Source organism: Geospiza fortis, unplaced genomic scaffold, assembly GCF_000277835.1.
Source record: "Geospiza fortis unplaced genomic scaffold, GeoFor_1.0 scaffold150, whole genome shotgun sequence".
NCBI lineage: Eukaryota > Metazoa > Chordata > Aves > Passeriformes > Thraupidae > Geospiza > Geospiza fortis.
In genome coordinates, this window is record NW_005054639.1 from 269476 (window position 1) to 287768 (window position 18293).

Here is an 18293-nt window from a genome sequence, read left to right on the forward strand (position 1 = left end):
GGATGAGCGGGAGGATGGGGAAGGGGGTGGAGGGCCCGGCGGTCAGTCCCGGGTGGATGAAGGGCCCGAGGGGCTGGTCCTGGGCGGACGGGAGGGGTCGGGAGTCGGCCCTGAATGGACGAGGGGGGTTTGGAGGTGGCTGAGAGCAGCACGGGTGTGTTTGGGGTGGGCGCTGGGAGTCCCAGGGTGGTGGTGCTGCACAGTGAAAGTGTCAGGGTGTGTGGGGATGGGAAGGGAGCAGGGGCTGTTCATGGAATTGGGGATTATCCTGAGTTGGAAGGGATCCCTGAGGGTCACGGAGCCCAGCTCAGCTGTGGAATCCAGGCAAATCCTGGCTCTGCGAGGAGCTTTGCCCTGGTGGTTTGTGCAGACAGGGCTGAGCCCTTGAGGTGCCAGGGGAGCCCCGAAAATGAGGCGGTTGGGGGCGTTTGGGGGGTGCAGGAATGGGGGTGCAGTGTGGGAGGGAGGAGGAGGTTACACCTGGGAGAAGCTTCTGTCAGCTAGGCAGGGAAAATTTAGGGAAAAACCTCAATTAGGTGTGGGGAGAGAGGTTGGCACAGGTGGAGAAGGAGCAGGATGCCCTGGAAAGGTTTGGTTTGGGGATCTTTGTTGGCAGGAGGAGCCTGGGGCAGGGAAGGGGCACGTTCCAGGTGTGGAGCTGCAGCTGGGAGGTGTCAAAGGGGGTGACTGGCAGCTTGTGCTGAGTTTTGGGGAGCTGCAGAGGGCTGGGTTTGGGACTGTGGGTGTTCCTGTGCCCCTCCATGGGAAAACTTTGTGCTTGGGAGAGAAAGTGCCAAGATTTGAACTCCAAAGTGTGACAGAGAGAGATGAATGTTGGCACAGATTGAGCGAAGTCCTGGAGCTGTGAGGGCCGTCCCTGGGCAATAAAACCTGCAGATGAGGGTTTGTTTGTCAGGAAACCCAGTTTGGTAAAGCTGCAGAGGGGTTTTTGGGGGTGGAGGACCTGAATTTGCTCTGTTTGCCACGGGGATGCACAGCAGGAGCTCCACAGGCTGGCCCCAGGGGCTGATGAGGGGCAGAGGTGCCAAGGACACTGCTGGTGTCAGGAGGTGCTGCTGGCAGCAGGGCTGCCTGGGCACTGGGACAATTTTCCAGTGGGAAGTGGAGGAGCAGCAGCTCCTGGGAGGGGATTGAGCACTCACTGGGCGGTGTTTATTCACAGGCACAAGCCAGGCTCCGAGCGTGCTGGGAGGTGATTCCCTGTGCTGCTGCTGCTGCCCTTGCAGTGTGTGCCCCTCACCTTGCTGGCTCTGTGTGAGGCAGGCAGGACTCTTCCCTTGGGATTGTTCTGGACAGAGCAGCTTGGACTGAGCCCAGCCTTTCCCTAGATCCCAAAATGAGTTCCATGCTGAGCTCTGCCCTGCGGAACCTCCCCGTGTCCTCAGCCTGGGCTGCTGGGGCCTGTGAGTATCTTTGGCTTTCATTGGTGGGCATAAACCTCTGCTTGAAGTGTTGGGTTGGGAATGGATGCTGGCATCTGAATCTGTCCCATTCTCACCTTTGAAAGGCTGACAGTGTTTATTTTTTAATCCCAATTACATTGTTGCCTTGTTTGTCCCTTCCTGCATCCTACGGGGAGGAGTCTTGAGTTAACAGAAAATGTGTCAGGTTTCTGGACAGAGTAAATCACCCAACACAGGTGGTCAGGTGTCTTACAGTGACATTATTTGCTTTTCTAACCCTTCTTGCAGAGACTAGAACTGTTTCTAACATTTTTCTGGCTTTTTTTTTTTCACCTTTCTTATTTTCCAGTTACTCGATCACTCAGCTGCTCCTCGCAGTTCCAATCTTCAGGTAAGGGGAAAACACCAGAATCTCAGTGGGCCTGTGCTACACAGGGCTGTTTTCGAAGCTTAAATCTTAGAAATGGTGCAGAATGCAGAGTGGTTCAGGTGTTCCTGAAAAGCTGCAAGCAAGGAAAACTTCAGGCAAACCAGTGCTTGCAGCAGAGTCCTCTCATCCTCTGAGTGCTGTTCCCAGTGTGCCCCTGGCTCCCAGCAGCCATTCCCAGTTTTTAGTGACAGTCCACGGGGAGTGGTTGGTGTGATCCATGCTCTGGGTTCACTGTGGGGGTTGCTCAGGTGACTCAGGCTTTGGGATTTTGGGAGCAGGCCTGGACAGCAGCTCCCCATCATCCCCTGAGCTTTGGGAAGAGCCTGAAGGGATCTCCAGACAGTGCTGGAGTTTTGTCCTGGCACTGGCCTATGGAATAATGCTGGGTCATTACATCCCTTGTCTTAAACCTCTCCTACTGGAGAGAGAATTTCTTCCCATTACGAAGAAATTTTTTCCCATTAGGAAGAAATTCTTGGCTGTGAGGGTGATGAGGCACAGGCCCCATCCCTGGAAGTGTTCCAGTCCAGGTTGGATGGAGCTTGGAGCACACTGGGATAGCAGAAGGTGTGGCACTGGATGAGTTTTGAGGTCCCTTCCTACCCAAACCATTCCAAGATTCCAACTCAGGTGTTCTGCCTTCCCTGCCTTTCATTTACACACCAAAAAAGGCCATTTTTCTTTGTTTTGCTGAAGTCTTTGCAGGATATATATGAAAATTGCTGATATTCTTGTCACCATCACTTCTCTCTTCACAGCCCAGCCAAAGACTAAGAAGAGCTTGGCCAAAACTGGGGTGAAGAATGTGGTGGTGGTGGAGGGTGTCCGCATTCCCTTTCTGCAGTCTGGCACCACGTGAGTATCAGAGAGGAGTGAAACCCAGAAAACACCCCCTGACTTGCTTAAAACTCAACTCTTTCTGTGAAGAATCTCACTTGTTCATTTTAATGTAGTTATTCTTGGGCCTGAAGGCTCAGGAGGTGCCCTGAGTTGGGCTGCTGCAGTTATTGCAGCTTATTTAGCGCAGGAATGTGGTTTGAAGAAGATTGTCCCTGTGTTTGAATCCTGGGAAGAATAAGGATTTATGGAGCATGTCTAGAGGAAGCAGTTGGAGAATTTATAGCAGATGAAGCAACAAGTTTGACAAAACTGGCAGGACAGGGGCCAAGAATCTGCTGTAGGCTCTTCTTCCTGGATTCTTGTGCCACCAAATCACAGCTGAACTAGAACCACACCTGACTTTGAGGATGGAGAAGGGATTTCTTTATCTGCTCCCTGCTGCTTTTCTGTGGGTTTAGGGCAGTGATTGCAGCCCCTCTGCCATGGAGCCAGGCTGGGAGAGCTGGGGGGGCTCACCTGGAGAGGAGAAGGATCCAAGCAGAGCTCAGAGCCCCTGGCAGGGCCTGAAGGGGCTCCAGGAGAGCTGCACAGGGACTGGGGACAAGGCCTGGAGGGACAGGAGCCAGGGAATGGCTTCCAGTGCCAGAGGGCAGGGCTGGATGGGATCCTGGGAATGAGGAATTGTTCCCTGGCAGGGTGGGCAGGCCCTGGCACAGCTGGGGCTGCCCCTGGATCCCTGGCAGTGCCCAAGGCCAGGCTGGACATTGGGGCTGGGAGTACCTGGGACAGTGGGAGGTGTCCCTGCCATGGCAGGGGTGGAACTGAGTGAGACTTAGTGACTCTTCCAACACAAAGCAATCTGTGATTCCTTGAAATATCTGCTCAGTGGATCATTTCTGGTCCATCCCCAGTTCTTGCTGCTCACAGGAAAGTTCTGTCCTGATTTCTGTACTGAGAGTTCTGCACTGATTTCTCACACTTCTGAGCTTCTTCCTCTGCTCTTCACCCTCCAGGTATGCTGATCTGATGCCACATGACTTAGCCAGAGCAGCACTGCAGTAAGTAAATGGAACACTGGAAGGGCTCAGAATTCTTGTTAAACTGCTGAGGTTTCAGGGTTGCAGAGCCAAGGCTCTGGGCTTGGCTCTGAACAGCTCAGGTGCTTTATTTTTCCTGGCCTCCCTCCACAGTAGTGGGTGGCTTAAGCAGTGGGGTTTGTGGTGTTTTTGGGGTTTTCAGTAGGTTGGTGTTGTGCAAAGAGATGCTGCTGGTGACAAATTTTAGTGAATTTGATTCCCAGCTGTCGCTTTCCAGACACAGACATCAGAGCTGCTGCTGAGGTGTGCTCACATCTGGTGGGAAAAACAACCTGGGCAACACAGAGGAAATGAAGTGACAACAAGGATATTGATCTGATTCTGTAATCCTCTTGTTCAGAGGGTCATTAGCAGTGGGTTTGTTCTGTTGAGAGGCAGAGCAAAGTGATCTGGAGAAGAGAGAAGGCTTGGAGAAGCCTGGAGATGGCTGCCCCATCCCTGGCAGTGCCCAAAGCCACACTGGATGGGGCTTGGAGCACCTTGGGACAGTGGAAAACATCCCTGCCCATGGCTGGGGGTGGCACTGGGTGAGCTTTAAGGTCCTTCCCACCCAAACTCTTCTGGGATTTGATGATTCTGTGAGCCATTTTGTGGAAGGAGAGGTGTAAGGGATATGAAGTAATTGCTTTTAATGAAGTTCTGTAATGATTTATAGTGACATTATCACAAAGATTGATTGCAGCCCATAATCAGCTACACTTCCCACAGACCTACATGCACATGAAATTTCTTCTGAGTGGAGGACTGAAGCTGTGGCTCTGCTGTTGCCCTGTTCTGCAGCCAAGCTGGCAGGAAGAGGATGTTGGAGAGGTTTTTATTTATCTGATGCAAATTCCTTTTGTTTTGATCCTCTCCTTAGGGGCCTGCTGACCCGGACCAGTGTCCCAAGGGATGTTGTTGATTACATTGTTTATGGCACAGTTATCCAGGAGGTGAAAACCAGTAATGTTGCCAGAGAGGTGGGTTCTGTGCAGCATTCCCCTGGGAATCTGATTTCTGCAACTGCTCTGACAATGAGCTCTGATCCTTGCTAAAGAATTATTTCCCATTATTATTGTTTGCTTATATATGATTTGAAAGTATGAAGTAGTTGTGTAGTATTGTCTGTTAAGTGAGTTCCTGGGACTATAAGGAAAATTATTTTGTGATTCTCTGCTGACTGTTAAAATCTGCTACAGATTTCATTTAGCATATTTTTTTATCAGATTTTCATATTTCAATGCTGTGGAGCCTCTGCTTGACTCTTCCCTGCAAGGGAAAGTTTTGTTGAGGGCTGCTGATCCCTCAGCTCCTAAACACCAGTTGGATTGAGCACTTCCCCGGTATCCTGGGAGGAACAGAGTGTGCTGTGTTTGTTTTCTTGTGGTATTTATTTATTTATTTGAGCTGCCTGCTCAGACACAGCATTCTCAGGATTTGAAGTGGAGCAGCTTTGCTGCCCTTTGTTCCAGCAGCCAGAAAACACAATTCCTGCATTATCCCCAGAGCAGCTGATCCTCAGGAGCCATGTGCCAGGCAGCCTGATCTTTGCTAACCTGCAGCCTCTGCACCTGGATAAATCCATGGTGTAACCTGGGCTCCCTGTGCAGCCTCGTGAGTGCAAGGCCTGCCTTTGGTCACCTGCCAGTCAGATGGGGCTGCAGGGTAATTTTAACTTGGGAACAACTGCTGAACTTTCAACTAGTTGGCCGCATCCCAAGTAGGGGAGGTCTCTGGGCTGCTCAGATGAGTCACTGCTCTGCAGTTTGCTGCTCTCTGTGAAGCCACTCAGCCTTGTGCTGAGTGGTCTAAATCACCCTTTCACGTGTTGGCTTTGCCAATAAGGTGAAGCAAAATTGATGTCGAGTAGTTGGAGGCTCTTTTGATGTGTTTTTTTTTGAATGTGGGGTGTGATTAGTTTGTCTCTTTGTTAAAAAACGTGGAGGGTTAAAAAACAGGCTGTGGCTGTTCTGAGTGCAGGCACAGCTCCTGCTCCAGAGTTTGGGGAGGGGAAGAGCTGCTGCCATAATTACTGGATGAAAACTCCACATCTTTGTCTTCATCTCCACCTGGCAACGTGTGCTGGGCAGGGCCAGCTCTGGCCTGGGAGCAGCAGCTGTAGGTTTAACAGCCCCTCCTGTTGTTGTAGGCTGCCTTGGGAGCGGGATTCTCCGACAAAACTCCGGCCCACACTGTCACCATGGCCTGCATTTCCTCAAACCAGGCCATGACCACAGGTATGTGGGCTGCAAGAACAAGCTGTGGGGTTGAGAGGGAGCTTGGGAATTCTTTTGTAGCCGTTATTCAACTGGCGCTGCTTGTGAATGTAAAAAACCATCTGAAGAAATGCTGGAATGGAAGGAAAAATGGGATTTAGCCTGGGGGAAAGGAGACTCAGGGGGAACCTTGTGGCTCTGCACAACTCCCTGACAGGTGGGGGCAGACAGGGGGAAGTCGGGCTCTGCTCCCAGGGAACAGGGACAGGATGAGAGGGAACAGCCTCAAGCTGTCCCAGGGGAGGGTCAGCTTGGACATCAGGAGGAATTTTTCCCTGGAAAGGGTGGTCAGGCCTTGGAAGGAGCTGCCCAGGAAATGGTGGAGTCCTCATCCCTGGAAGTGTCCAAGGAATTCCTGGACATGATACTCAGTGCTCTGGGCTAGTGACAAGGTGGAGATCAGTCAAAGGTTGGATTTGATGGTCTGGGAGCTCTTTTCCAGCCTCAGTGATTCTGTGGAAGTTTTTTAGCCAACAGAATACAACATGACCTGAGTGTCTGCTGTAGGCCTGCAGCAGCATCTCTGCCCAGTGTCTGTGTTTATTTGGGAGGTAAAGACTGACCATGGTGAGAAAGTTACTCCTTTTATCTTTGGCTTAGCCTAACCAGGGCTAACAATTGGAGACACAGCTCAAACTGACGGAGCTGTCCTTCCCTCCCTGCTCTGTGTGACAAGGACAAGTGGCAGCCAAGTGACAGCAGCTCATGTGTAACCCAGCCATGGCCAGGAGCTGCAGGAGGAGTGCAGGAGTGGCCAGGGCTCTGTTGGGGTGCCTGTTTTCAGCTTCCCTTTTTCCCTGTTGAGGTCAGGATTGAAGGCACTCCAGAGGATAGTTCACATTCAGACTCCGGTGTTTATTATTTCTTACCTGTGTTACAGTCTCCCAGCAGTGAGTTCTGCAGTCTTTCATCAGCAAGGCACAAAATGGCCAACTATCTCTTGTTACAGGGTCTTTTAAGGCTAAACTATCCAATTAAGAAATGACACCTAAATTATTTTCACTTTTAACCGAATGACTAATCCGTCAAAGTCTGCAATGTGGACTTTTCTGTCCAGTTACAAAACATCACCCAAACCCATGGAGAAGAAAGAAGAAGTAAAGAAGGACAACCTGCAACCACCCTAAAACCTCCATCTTACCCCATATATATTATTGCATTCTGAAACCCTAAGCTCTTAGTTTTCCAGCCTGTGACATCACGCACTTCTACCCAACTCCACACCCACAATCCCAGTGCTCTCAGTCAATTCTGGAAGCTTCTCCACGGCCTCAGGTCAAATGCAGTGCTCTCCTGGTGGTCACAGTCTGTCAGCACAGAAAGTCTGAAATTCTCAGCACCCACAACTCCAACAAGGGGGTGAGTGTTCCTGTCCTGGCAGTGTTTCTGTCCCTGCAGGGGTGGGGATGATTGCAGCTGGCCAGTGTGACGTGGTGGTGGCCGGCGGCGTGGAGCTCATGTCCGACGTCCCCATCCGCCACAGCAGGAAGATGAGGAAGACCATGCTGACCCTGAACAGAGCCAAGACCCTGGGCCAGAAGCTGTCCCTCATTTCCAAAATTCGACCTGACTACTTTGCTCCCGAGGTATTTTTTGGTTTTTCAGGTGTTTAGATGTTTAGTGAACTGGTCTAGAGGGTGTGAACAGCCCTCGATGGGGAGGATTTGAGATGGGTGAGGTGGCTCCTGGGGTTCACCATGATCAATCTCTGTCCTTTGCTTTGGGTTAAAACACTGATTAATGCATCTCACAGCTTTTGGGCCTCTGCTTTTTCTTCCCACATGTTCATCTTCAGTAAACCCAACTTAGTCCTAAGTCTCCTTCTGCAACTCCTGGACAAACTGTGCTGCAGATGACAGAAATAGAAGGTTTTTTCCCATAAATATAAAGGTTATTCTGAAGTGTCAGAAGAATTCTAGGGTCAGAGGATGTTTATTAGATAATAGCAGTAACCCCTTTAGTATTAGGAATATCCTCAGTATATAAATTTGATTAATTTGATTAAATGTGCCTTATGATTCCTGTTCCTGGCCAAATCCTGCCAGGTGCTGGATGTGTTCAGTTCCCCTGAAGAGCATCCACAGGGCTGTGTCAGGAGCAGAGTGAGCCACTGCTCTGTCCTGGGGGCCAAGGGGGGTGAATGACAACGTGGTGAGGATGGAAAGGGGCAGCACTTCCCTCCTTTCCCCACTGAGCTCTCCACATGGAAACTGCATCCATGTCATTCCCTTTAGTGAGTGCAGCGTGGCCCAGGTTAAGTGTGGCAGAGCTGACATCCCAAATCCACATAAGGTACAAAAATTTTAGACTGAATGCATGTAGGGATTTCCTGTGTGCTGCTGGAAGAACTAAAATTCAACCAAGATCACCTCTGAGCTCTGCTTTTGGATGAGGAGGTGTTTGACAAGGAGTTTTAAGGTCTCAGGATGTGGTGTTTGAGCTGAGCCCAAAAGGTCTGGTCACCCTTTGTCATGGATTCTCTATATCTTGGTTTGAACAGACAGGTGTTTGCTAAGGAAGGCAGAAGCCTTCCCTGAAATGGAAAATGTAAACCCTCTCTTTCCAAATTATGATGATTTTGAATTTAAGGGTTGTCTCAGGCAAAGATATAGGAATAGGAATAACAGCTCTTTACTAGGAGAACAAAAAAAAAAACAAACCCAAAAACAAATGTAGTAGTACAAATAACAAAAAAAAACCAACCTACATACAGAGTCAGAATAGGATCTGCCCCACTGTGTGTCAGGGTGGGGGCACAGCCCCATCCCATGGGGGCTCAGCCCTCCTGCAGTGCCAGCTGTGCTGCTGCTGGAGCAGGGATCCTGCACAAGGGGGGAGTTTTCCTCTGCAGCTCCAGGGCTGCTGCAGATGGGCCTGGGCTCCCTCTGGCAATGCAGGGCAGCAGAAAGCTGCTCCTCTGGCAATGCAGGGGGCAAAGGCTGCTGTGCTGCTCCAGGCTCAGATTGGATCCAGGTAGGAATGCTTGGCTCCTCCCCTGGGCGCAGCATCTCCCCATGGGATGCTGGAATTGGATCAGCCCTGCAGGGACACTCAGTGGCCATGGACAGCAGAGATCTCCTGGAGGGAGGATTGGCTGTGGCAGAGATAAAGAAAAAACTGCCCCATGGACAGCAGAGAACTGCCCCAGCTCTGACAGATGGCAATACAGAAAATAATGAATAATTAATGGCCTGTGAACAGCAGAGATCTCCTGTGGTATTTTCTGAGACCCCCGTTGCGGGGAGGAAATGATGAATCTGACTCCATGTTCTTAGAAGGCTAATTTATTATTTTATGGTCTATATTATATTAAAGAATACTGTATTAAACTATACTAAAGAATAGAGAAAGGATACAGACAGAAGGCTAAAGGATAATAATGAAAAACTTGTGACTCTCACCAGACCCTTGACACAGCTGGCTGTGATTGGCCATTAAGTAAAAACAATTCACATGAAAGCAATGAAACAAACACCTGCTGGTAAACAATGTCCAAACCACATTCCAGAGCAGCAAAGCACGGGAGAAGCAAATCAGATAATTGTTGTTTTCATTTTTCTCTGAGGCTTCTCAGCTTCCCAGGAGCAAGGTCCAGGGCAAAGAGATTTTTCAGAAAATATGATGGTGACAGCAAAGTCCAGGGCAAAGAGATTTTTCAGAAAATGTGATGGTGACAGTCTCCTGGAGGGAGGATTGGTTGTGGAAGAGATGAAGAAAACTGCCCAATGAACAGAAGATAACTGCCCCACAGATAGGAATAGAACACACACCCCCATTTCCAACCCAAGACACCCTGTTAAATGTACAGGCAGCTGCTCTCACCACATTTCTGTAAACCCTGCAGTAAGCAGCAGCCCAGAACTTGGGTTTTTTTTTTCCAAAACCTTGCAAAGGGCTGGTTTCTCTGACACATTTCTGAGTCTGTCGTGGTCTGATTGCTGCATGCTAATTGTGTAGCTCTGAATTAACGAAGGGAAGGGCCTCCCTCTGACCATGGGGCTCAGCTCTGCGTGCTCCCAGGAGGGTTTTTTCCCACCTGTGCTGACTCTCCCTCCCTGGTGGCAGCTCCCAGCTGTGGCAGAGTTCTCCACCAGCGAGACCATGGGGCACTCTGCCGACCGCCTGGCCGCCGCCTTCGGCATCTCCCGCCGGGAGCAGGACGAGTACGCGCTGCGCTCGCACACGCTGGCCAAGAAAGCCCAGGACGAGGGGCTGCTGCAGGATGTGGTGCCCTTCAAAGTGCCAGGTGACAGTGCCAGGGCCAGCCCTCACTGCTGGGGGCAGCTCCAGGCAGGGCTGGGGGGCTGGGTGGGTTTTGTCAGGATGTTTGTCCCTGCTGGAGAACTGCTGGCGTGGGGAGGTGTTTGTAAACGGGACAGCTGAAGGTGGGAACACAGAAATATGGAATGGTTTGGGTGGGAAGGGACATTGAACATCACCCAGTTCCTGCCCTGACAGCTTCCACTGTCCCAGGGTGCTCCCAGCCCCAATGTCCAACCTGGCCTTGGACATTCCCAGGGATCCAGGGGCAGCCACAGCTGCTCCAGGCAAGCCCCAGAGCAGAGCTGGAGCTGCACAGATATGATCAATAGCCACAAGAAAGAGAAAGAATGAGGAAAGAGAGATGCCACAGCTGCTCTGGGAATTCCATCCCAGTCCCTCCCCACCCTCCTAGGGAAGAGATCCTTCCCCAGTATCCTTCCCCCATATCCTTCCCACCCTCCTAGGGAAGAGATCCTTCCCCAGTATCCTTCCCCTGTATCCTTCCCCCATATCCTCCCCAGTATCCCATCTAACCCTGTGGGAACCTGAAATGCAAGGAATTCTCAGAACTTTGGGCCTGTAAGCCAAGCTTAGAATTAAACACAGGATTTGATCTGAAGCCTTAGAAAAGGCTTTGGAACTTAAGTGCTAAAAGCAAGAATGTGGATTTATAGTTTAAAGCAGAGACACGTTAAGCTAAGTAAAGGAAAGTTTAGAGTTTTAGAGTTCAAGATATAGAAAAAATAAAGTAGTTACAAAGGTAAACAAGAAGTTTAGAATGCAGTACTGTATGTTTGTGTGTCATAACATGATTGGCTAAGAAAGCTTGCACTGTAGCACGAGTCCATAAGATGAAATATTTAAGGATTGGATCAAAACCATAAATATCCTTGTTGGCAGTGTTTTATTGGTCAATAATTCCTTAAAAGGTCTTGTGACCTTCTGAGCCATGCAGTGAAGATGTGAGCAGAACTCACCCTTCCTGCCTATGCAGAAGATAAGAAAATTTATTCCCAAATAAACCACATAATCTAAAAAGCTCAGAGATCCCCTTTAACTCATTCAAAACTCTTTCAAAAATCCCTATCTAACCCTGCCCTCTGTCTTACCTTTACATATCTAATTTTTTTCTTGCCAACCCCACATCTGTGCTAATGAGGTGACGGAGCAAGGAAAATCAGGACAGTTGGACATGGAATCTCCTTGCTCTTCCTCCAGACAAGAGAAACCACCTTTATACCCCAGAATATCAACAACAAACACAAGCCCAACAAAATCCCAGTCTGGTAACTCAGGTGCTGGATGGGAAGAGCTGGAATGTGGCAGGTTCCAGTTCACCAGGCCTCACACTCCTTGCTGGGAGGTGAAATAATCTGGGGAGAACCTTCAAACCTGTGCTGGTGTCCCCCTCACCCCCCAGGAGCCAGGGGACACACTTGGCTGCAATACCTGTTCATTTGGGAACTCTGATTGGTATCCTGGAGAAATTTTCCTTGTAGGTCCATGATTCCATGTGGTCTTTATGATAAAATTAGTACTTTCTCTTAACAGGCTTATTTAGCAGTTGGATATATTTGGGTTTTCCCAGTGCTCTTTATTCCTCAAACTCAGCATGCAAATGTAAACTGATTTAAGGCCAGTTCTCCATTTAGGCTTTTCAACCTAAATTTAAATTCTTTTCTCAGCTGGGTTTCCCATGTAGTAATTTTTCCTTCCAGTAAACAGATGGCAGCACATTGTTTTTGCTGTCATCTGAGGAAAAGTGTGATAGCTTCAATTTTTAAGTGCTGTTTTTTCCATGTTAAGTATCCTGATGCCACAAACACATTTTCCTTTTTTCCCTCCTCACGCTGAACCCCACAATTTTCTGATTTTTTTTCCCCCTGCAGTCCTGATGATGAAATTCCTTATGCATGGCAGATTTTTGTAGTTGAAATGTACTTTTTTTTCCTTCACCAGGCAAAGACACAGTTACCAAAGACAACGGGATCCGCCCGTCCTCCCTGGAGCAGATGGGAAAACTGAAGCCAGCCTTTGTCAAGCCCTATGGAACAGTGACAGCAGCCAACTCCTCCTTCCTGGTAATTCCTGTCCCAGCACTGTCAGCCAGAGGGGAGGACTGCCCACCTGACCCTCTGCCTCCCTTAGCTGGTGTCATTGGGAATGAGCCTTTTAATTTCCAGATTTCCAGGTGTAACTTGGAACCCCGTTGTAATCCGGTGGATTTGGGTGTTGGATTGTTTCATTTTAAAATCGGTAACAAAACCCCTGAAGTTTTGGGATGTTTGACCTTTTTGCTTCTCTGTAGCTGCTTCAATGAGGGTCAGTCCTTGGAAAGCCCTTGTAGGGATTGTACAACTGAAGTCAGTGGGTTTAGTCTGAACTTCACAGATTCATGGAATGGTTTGGGTTGGAAGGGACCTTAAATCTCATCCAGTGCCACCCCCTGCCATGGGCAGGGACCCCTTCCACAATCCCATGTGGCTCCAACTCCCATCCAGCCTGACCGTGGGCACTGCCAGGGATCCAGGAGCAGCCACAGCTCTGGAGGGACAGACACAGGGAATGGCTCCCAGTGCCAGAGGGCAGGGATGATGGGATCTTGGGAATTGGGAATTGTGCCCTGGCAGGGTGGGCAGGCCCTGGCACAGGGTGCCCACCCTGGATCCCTGGCAGTGCCCAAGGCCAGGCTGGATGGGGCTTGTGATGCCTGGAAATAGAACACAAACTCTTCCAGACAACATTAGAATAAAAACAAACCTTTCCTTGAAAGCTTTCAGATACAGAATATGGCAAAAATCCACGTCCTGAATTAGATTTGTACCATTTCATACAAGGTGGGGCAATTAGAATATCCAGCCAGTATTGTCCAATTAGAGGAGCAGTTGATTAAGTGATTCCCCCCTGGCTTCTGCCCCATGGGAGCTCTCCCCATCTCCTACCCTACCTTTATCATGTCTGTGATTACATGGTGCAAAATAAAAAAGTCTTGGAGGAGTAACAGGAAAAACTAAACAATATTTTAGGAATGCGTCAGTAAGAGTTTGTTCACTGCTGGAAAAGTACTGGAAGTTGTACCAAAGCATCTAACAGTCTACAAAGCTACAAATACATGAAGAATACATAAAAGGTAAAAACTCTGAGCACTTGGAGCAAAGGGAGATGTCCCTGCCCATGGCAGGGGGGTGGATGTGATTTAAGGTCCTTTCCAACCCAAACCATTCCATGATTTGATGTGCCAAACACACAATACGTGGGTTTAATAATAACCCACATTTTTGTTGTGTGGTGAGCCTGGGGCTTGTATCATCCCAGAATTATTCTCATTTTTGGGATGGAAATGGGAGAACAGCTGAGTGTTTGGGGTCACCAGCTTGTCGCAGGCCTAGCAGGGCTTTGAGGCTCCTGTGTCCTGGTGAAACAGGGGGAATTGTGCCTGTGGGCTGTGAGGAGGGGCTTCAGCACTGTGTGTGCTGGCATCACCAGTGCCCATCCATCCCTCCAGCCACTCAATCCAGCAGCCTTGTCCTTTGGTCCTGTCACGATCCGTCCTTAGGAACGGGTTTTGTGATGGTTCGTGAATTATCTCAGAGTGCAAAACCCCGACACAGCACAGGGGGTTGCAGCGATAATCAAAACAAATGCACCTTTATTGAATGACCACAGCAAATGTGTTGGGGAGGAATTGGGAAAAGGGGAAGAATAAGGAAAAAGAGGGAGGAAGAGAAAAGGAAGGTATAGAGCTACCAAATGTAGAAATGGCAAAGACCTTCAATGTCCAGCTGATGGAGTTCACCAGGTCACACCTGGGGAGATCTCAGAGATTCCAGTCAATTCAAACTCCTATTTTACTCTTTTTTGATGGGGGAAGGGGATGAATCTTGAAATTGAATCAAAAGTAGAACAGAGTAGTCTATTGTAATTTCTGGGGAAAAAAAGGTATTTGAAGAAAGGTACACACAGTCCATGTTCTCAGCAGTGGGTGAGAGCCATTGTCTTCTTGGTCTACTGCTTGCACCTGCAACATCCATCTCTCTTTGGTCAGCTTGCCTCCCCCACACACCTCCCCTGGGTTGGGGGTTTCAGGCCCAGTCCTTGGAAAGAGGGGGGGGCTTTTTCACATAGGGGTTTCATGTCTCAGTCCTTGATGGAGAGGCTTCTCCCATCTCAGTCCATCCGTCACGGTAGTTGTAAAACAGGTGAGGGGTCTTCTGTGGGGACCACCAAAAAGCTCAGGAGGAGTCCAGCCAAGCTGAGAGGTGGGGAACTTCCAGGGCTATTGCTGCAAAAAGGGCAGAGTGCCCCTTTTTTCCTTTCACTAGACCCAGTGCAGCATTCAGCAAACACACTTGTGAACAATAGCTTAGCGTTGCCAGGGGCTGTGCTCAGGCCTCAGGGGAGGGCAAGTGACTTTCTCTAGCAAGACCAGAATTTCAGACAAGGGTCCTTTTTCTTTTCTTTGGTGGTCCCAATCTCTGTCGTTTTCATGACAATTGTGAGGCAGGTGAGGGAAACTTTGGACAGAGACTTACAGGTCCCTACCCTAGTGGGGTGTCCTGGAGGCTCTGCTGGTGTTCAGGTTCTCTCTTTCTGGGGGCTCTGGGGCTCCTTGTGTGCAGGTCCCTCACCCCTCACCTTTTCCCTGCCTTTCCAGACCGACGGAGCGTCGGCGATGCTGATCATGTCTGAGGAGAAGGCCCTGGCCATGGGCTACAAACCAAAGGCCTACCTAAGGTAGGAGGGGCTGCTCCAGTGGCCTCTGCTCCTGCTTCCTTCTCCTCTCCCTGGCACTGACAGCCCTTTTCCTGCACAGGGATTTCGTGTACGTGTCCCAGGATCCCAAGGACCAGCTGCTCCTGGGGTAGGTGGAGATGGAGAGCATCCCCCCACAGCCCCTGCTCCCACAGCAGCCTTCTCCTGCCATGGTGGGGTTTTGGGAAGTGCCTCAGGAGGTGTTGAATCTCTCCAGGCCTTCACGGGGTGGGAGAGCAGCAGTGGCAGGAACACCCCAGGATTGCTGGGGTGCCTCAGCAATAGTTCTGGGGGCTGTGCCTCCCTTGGGCAGGGCTGGGCCATGAGCCCAGAGAGAAGGATGTGACTGGGGAAAAGGGGAGATGGGGCTGACAGGGAACACAGATGCAAGACTGGTGTGTCTTCCCTCCTTCAGCCCCACCTATGCCACTCCCAAAGTGCTGGAGAAGGCCGGGCTCAGCCTGAGTGACATCGATGTGTTTGAGTTCCACGAGGCCTTTGCTGTAAGTGCTCTAAAGCTGGCACGGCTCCCTGTAGCCCTCTGCCTCGGGTTACTCCCAATGTCACCCTCTCCTCCCTTGCAGGGCCAGATCCTGGCTAACCTGAAAGCCATGGATTCAGAGTGGTTTGCAAAGAACTACATGGGCAGGAGGTCAAAGGTAAGGCAGTCAGGACATTTTCCTCCTTGCCCTGTTCTCCAGGCCCTTGTCCCCTCTGCAGCTCTCCTGGAGCCCCTTCAGGCCCTGCAAGGGGCTCTGAGCTCTCCCTGGATCCTTCTCCTCTCCAGGTGAGCACCCCCAGCTCTCCCAGCCTGGCTCCAGCCCTGGGAGCAGCTCCATATCTCCTCTGGACCCACTTTTCTCTCCAATTCAGCGAAACTTCGGGGTTCCTGGGGTCCCTCCTGCCAGTGCTGGTGCTGCACAGCCAGGCTCTGGCTCTGTCCTGTGAGGGGCAGTGATGCTCCTTGAGCTTGGCTTAGCAAATCCCAGTTTATGCAGTTTCTCTGGGGACGTGGGATTTCCTTGGGATGCTGTTCCCGTTGTCGGCAGGAGGTGGAGATCCAGAGCCACAATCCCTGTGGAGGAGGGAGCTGAGGACAGTGAGAGGGGCTCAGCCCTTGCACAGTGCAGGGCTCCCCTGAGGGGCTGCAGGTGGAGCAGGAGCCTCCTTTGGGGTGGTTTTATCCCCTCATCAGCCATCCTGAGCTGCTTTAGGCTGGGTGTTGGGATTAGGGGGGATGAGGTGTCACCCCTTCCAGCCAGGTGACATGGGCTGTGTCCCTCTGTGTCCCTGCAGGTTGGAGCCCCTCCCCTGGACAAGTTCAACACCTGGGGGGGCTCCCTGTCCCTGGGACACCCCTTTGGGGCCACCGGCTGCCGCCTGGTCATCACTGCTGCCCACAGGCTGAAGAAGGAGGGGGGCCAGTACGGCCTGGTGGCTGCCTGTGCTGCAGGAGGGCAGGTAATGGTGCTGTGCCCCAGCCTGGGGAGAGGGAGGAACCTTGGGAGAGGGCAGGAACAGCAGGGCTGGTCCTGTGCAATCCTGCCTGGTGACCCCAGCTCTGGGTGCTGCGTGTTCAGAGCTCCCTCAGGCACCTCTGGCTGCCCCCAGCACCACTCAGTCCTGTCCCTGTTCCCTGGGAGCAGAGCCCGACCCCCCCTGGCTGTCCCTTCCTGGCAGGGACTTGTGCAGAGCCACAAGGTCCCCCCTGAGCCTCCTTTGCTCCAGGCTGAGCCCCTTCCCAGCTCCCTCAGCCCCTCCTGGGGCTCCATTCCCTTCCCAGCTCCGTTCCCTTCCCTGGACACGCTGCAGCCCCTGCAGGTCTGTCCTGGCAGGAGGGGCCCAGAGCTGTCCCCAGCACTGGAGGTGCCCCAGCAGTGCCAGCACAGGGGATGGGCACTGCCCTGGCCCTGCTGCCACCCCAGAGCTGGCACAGCCCACGGGCCAGTGGCCTCTGGCACACCTGGGCACCCCTGGGCTCATGTCCAGCTGCTGTGGCTCATGTTCTCGATAGGAGTCTGTGTCAATAGTAATTAGTCTTGGCTCTGTTAATGAGCCGTTTCTGTGATGTGTTGTCTCTGTCTGTTCCCAGGGTCACGCGATGATCGTGGAGCTCTACCCCCAGTAACAGCCCTGGGAGTGCTGTCCCTCCACCCTGTGCCTGGCGATGCCATTCCAATGCACTAATAAATCCTACACCCAATCCTTCTTGGAGAGGGGATTTGTGGCCTTTGTCAATCCCTTTTAGCTACTCAGCCAGTAATTTTTATCTAATGAGCACGCTCTATTCCACTTCCAGGAGAGGAGCAGTTAACACAGCTCTGAGTCTCTGCAGGCTCCTTGTAACTGTCTGATGCCTCTGGTAACCCTTCAGGATTTCTCCCACGGGGGAACAAAAGTTATTCCAAAGCTCTGGATGGAGAATTAAGTTTGGAGATCAGGAGCACGTGAAGCAGTGGAGGTGGGGGGGCTGAGAGGGGAGGTAATGCTGCGGGGAGGAGCAGCTCAGTGGGGCAGCAGGGTCAGTCCCAGGGGCTGAGCTGGGCTCTGAGGGGGCACTTTGCTCCACGCTGTCCAAGTGCTGTTGGAATGAGCAAATTGCATCTGACGAATGAATGTCACTGATGGAACTGCAATAAATCAGGACAAAACCCAGTTCTGGCTGTTTTCTTTCCCTCCCCTTTACCTGAAATGCTCTGGGGACTGTTCCTGTGCTGGAGGCTGAGCTGACACCAGGTGTTGGCTCTCTGAAATCAAGGAATCACAGCTGGGGTGAGTGGGCAGGGGCTTGGAGATGTCACCTAATCCACCCCCTGCCATGGCAGGGACACCTCCCACTGTCCCAGGTGCTCCCAGCCTCAGTGTCCAGCCTGGCCCTGGGCACTGCCAGGGATCCAGGGTGGGCACCCTGTGCCAGGGCCTGCCCACCCTACCAGGGCACAATTCCCAATTCCCAAAATCCCACCCAGCCCTGCCCTCTGGCAGTGGGAGCCATTCCCTGTGTCCTGTCCCTCCAGGCCTTGTCCCCAGTCCCTCTGCAGCTCTCCTGGAGCCCCTTCAGGCCCTGGAAGGGACTCTAAGGTGTTGACAAACTTCAAGTGTGCAGGGCTGTCCTTCTCCCAAGCATTGGGAAGATGAGATTTTTGTTCTTTTGTTTAATTTCCTCATTATTTTCTTCACTTTTTCCTCGTGGCTTGGTGATGCTGAGGGTGGCTGCTCTGACCTGCCACGG

The 18293-nt window shown here is 51.3% G+C and overlaps 1 protein-coding gene across 1 annotated transcript; it reads left to right on the top strand.

Annotated features, from left to right (window-relative positions):
- Positions 1-1183: 1183 nt before the first annotated feature.
- HADHB (hydroxyacyl-CoA dehydrogenase trifunctional multienzyme complex subunit beta) lies at positions 1184-17716 on the top strand. Its single transcript, XM_031064828.1, has 15 exons — positions 1184-1424; positions 1774-1815; positions 2613-2709; positions 3708-3752; positions 4651-4750; positions 5920-6007; positions 7445-7632; positions 10112-10292; positions 12269-12390; positions 14964-15043; positions 15123-15170; positions 15477-15564; positions 15646-15720; positions 16358-16522; positions 17154-17716. Exons 1-15 carry the CDS (start codon positions 1358-1360, stop codon positions 17187-17189), a joined length of 1422 nt encoding a protein of 473 aa, XP_030920688.1. The 5' UTR covers positions 1184-1357; the 3' UTR covers positions 17190-17716.
- The last annotated feature ends 577 nt before the right edge of the window (positions 17717-18293 follow it).

Coding starts and splice junctions, on each gene's coding strand:
- HADHB (XM_031064828.1), top strand. CDS start 1,358: ATGAGTTCCATGCTGAGCTCTGCCCTGCGGAACCTCCCCGTGTCCTCA. Junction 15,565..15,645: donor AGTTCCACGAGGCCTTTGCT/GTAAGTGCTCTA, acceptor CCTCCCTTGCAG/GGCCAGATCCTGGCTAACCT. Junction 15,721..16,357: donor ACATGGGCAGGAGGTCAAAG/GTAAGGCAGTCA, acceptor GTGTCCCTGCAG/GTTGGAGCCCCTCCCCTGGA.